Here is a 2,754-nt window from a genome sequence, read left to right on the forward strand (position 1 = left end):
CTGTCTCTACTAAAAATAGAAAAATTAACTGAGCATGGTGGCATGCACCTGTAATCCCAGCTACTCAGGAGGCCGAGGCAGGAGATTCGCTTGAACCTGGGAGGCGGAGGTTGCAGTGAGCCGAGCTCACACCACTGCACTCCAGTCTAGGTGACAGAGCGAGACTCCACCTCAAAAAATAATAATAATAAAAATAAATAAATAAATAAATAAAATGGTGAATTTTAAATTCAAATAAAATTTAATAATTTTTTTAATGGCAAAAAGAAAAAAAAAAAAGAAAGAAAAGAAACCCATCCAGGTGCAGTGGCTCACACCAGTAATCCCAGTGCTTTGGGAGCCTGAGGCAGGAGAATTACTTGAGGCCAGGAGTTCGAGACCAGCCTGGGCAACATAGACCCCCCCCATCGCTACAAAAAATAAAAGATAAAAAAATTAGCCAGCCATGGTAGCACATTCCTGTAGTCTTACCTACTTGGGAGGCTGAGGCAGGAGGATCACTGGAAGCCAGGAGTTGGAGAACAGCCTGGATAACATAGTGAGACCCTGTCTCTTAAAAAAAAAAGTTATTTCCAGGCGTGTTTGCGCATGCCTGTAGTCCAGCTGCTCGGAAAGCTGAGGCAGGAGAATCTCTTGAACCCCAGATGTGGAGGTTGCAACGAGCCGAGATCATGCCATGGCAACTCCAGCCTGGGTAACAGAGAAAGATTACATTTCAAAAAAAAAAATTTTTTTTAAGTTAAAAATAAAATACAGACTTTGGGGCAATACAGGGGATCCTGGGAGTGTAACCCATAACCCCCAAGAGTGACTTCTGCAATCTCATTTCAAATTACAGGGTCAACTGCTATGATGTGTTTGGAGCCCAGTCACCCTTTGGCGGCTACAAGATGTCGGGCAGTGGCCGGGAGCTGGGCGAGTATGGCCTGCAGGCATACACTGAAGTGAAAACTGTGAGTGTGGGACCTGCTGGGGGCTCAGGGCCTGTTGGGGGTTCAGGGTCTGCTGGTGGCTCGGAGCCTGCTGGAGGATCAGGGTCTGTTGGAATCTCGGGGCCTGCCAGGGGTTTAGGGTCTGCTGGGCAGGCCACCTTTTGGCCTTTCCCTCATGCTTGAGGCCATCAGTGTTTCCTACTAATTTCCCATTTTAAGCCTGAGAAGTGACAAGAGAGGGTAAAGACCCAGCCTCTGCTCTGTCCCATGAGAAATACCGAGGGACGTGCCCCAGCCAGCCCTATGCGGTCATTTGCTGGGCTTCGTTATATGCCAAGGCCTATAGAGCCTGAGAAGAGGGAGAGACCTCAGGGGGTGGAGCCAAGAGGAAAAGCTTATAGTAAGAATCAGCTGGCCAGGCGCCGTGGCTCACACCTGTAATCCCAGCACTTTGGGAGGCCAGTGTGGGTGGATCACGAGGTCAGGAGTTCAAGACCAGCCTGACCAACATGGTGAAACCTCGTCTCTACTAAAAATACAAAAATTAGCCAGACGTGGTGGTGTGCGCCTGTAATCCCAGCTACTCGGGAGGCTGAGGCAGGAGAATCATTTGAACCCGGGAGGCGGAGGTTGCAGTAAGCCAAGATTGTGCCATTGCACTCCAGCCTGGGTAACAGAGCAAGACCCCATCTCAAAAAAAAAAAAAAAAAAAAGAGAGCTATTAGGTTGGAATGGAGCAATTCCCACAGTAATAAAAATATTTTAAAATAAATAATAAAAAAATAAGCTATTAGGCATGAGATATCAAGGCCCATAACCATACCCATCTCCTTTGATTTGCAACGTCAATGATTGGAATATAGCCTGAAGGACTCATCAGAAATAAAAGAAAGCGTTCCTTCCATAAATGTTCTTCACTGCTTTATCTCTAAGAAGGGAAAATCAGATGTAACCTTAATGCCCAATAAATTATGGAACACCCCGTTCAAGGAGTAACAGGTATCTGTTACAGATGTTTTTGTAGAATATTTGATATGGAAAATGCTTAGCCTTTAAAGTAAAAACAATATACAAACTAATATATATTCAATATAAGCGAATTTTTGGAATATATGTACATAGATACTCAGATACATTTACTTATAAATATAAAAAAAGACAGGAAAAAGTGGAGTGTGGTGGTGCATGCCTTTAGTTCCAGCTACTTGGGAGGCCGAGGTGGGAGGATCGCTTGAGCCACAAGTTTGAAGCCAGCCTGGAAAATGGGTTGAGAAGGCTTTCCAGGATTGAAATCACCAGGCTGGAGTGCACTGGTGCCATCACAGCTCACTGCAGCCTCCACCTCCTGGGCTGAAGTGATCCTCGCATCTCAGTCTCCCAAGTAGCTGGGACTACAGGTGCACATCACCATTCCCGACTAATTTTTTTATTTCTTGTAGAGATGGGGTCTCACTATGTTACCCAGGCTGGTCTCAATCTCCTGGGGTCAAGTGATTCTCCTGCCTTGGTCCCAAAGTGCTGGGATTATAGGCGTGAGCTACCACACCCAGCCTGGCTCTCAGTTTTGTAAGTCGAAAAACTTGGACAGGCCAAATTAAAGAGTCGTGTTTGCCAATTTCATAAGAGACTAATTTGGCAATGGAGCGAGACACCATCTTATTAAAAACAAAATGGCCAGGCGCAGTGGCTTACACCTATAATCCAAGCACTTTGGAAGGCCGAGGTGGGTGGATCACGATGTCAAGAGATCGAGACCATCCTGGCCAACATGGTGAAACCCTGTCTCTACTAAAAATACAAAAATTAGCTGGGCATGGCGGTG

The 2,754-nt window shown here is 45.9% G+C and overlaps 1 protein-coding gene across 1 annotated transcript in view; it reads left to right on the plus strand.

The window, feature by feature from the left end:
• The window catches only part of ALDH2 (aldehyde dehydrogenase 2 family (mitochondrial)), a 45,521-nt gene that overhangs the window by 38,165 nt on the left and 4,602 nt on the right, over nt 1-2,754 (plus strand). Inside the window, exon 11 of the mRNA XM_011997886.1 lies at nt 839-953. Within this exon, the coding sequence (XP_011853276.1) occupies nt 839-853 (15 nt within the window). The 3' untranslated portion in view covers nt 854-953. The remainder of the gene's footprint in view (nt 1-838; nt 954-2,754) is intronic.

This window comes from Mandrillus leucophaeus, unplaced genomic scaffold (assembly GCF_000951045.1).
Source record: "Mandrillus leucophaeus isolate KB7577 unplaced genomic scaffold, Mleu.le_1.0 Scaffold55, whole genome shotgun sequence".
Lineage (NCBI taxonomy): Eukaryota > Metazoa > Chordata > Mammalia > Primates > Cercopithecidae > Mandrillus > Mandrillus leucophaeus.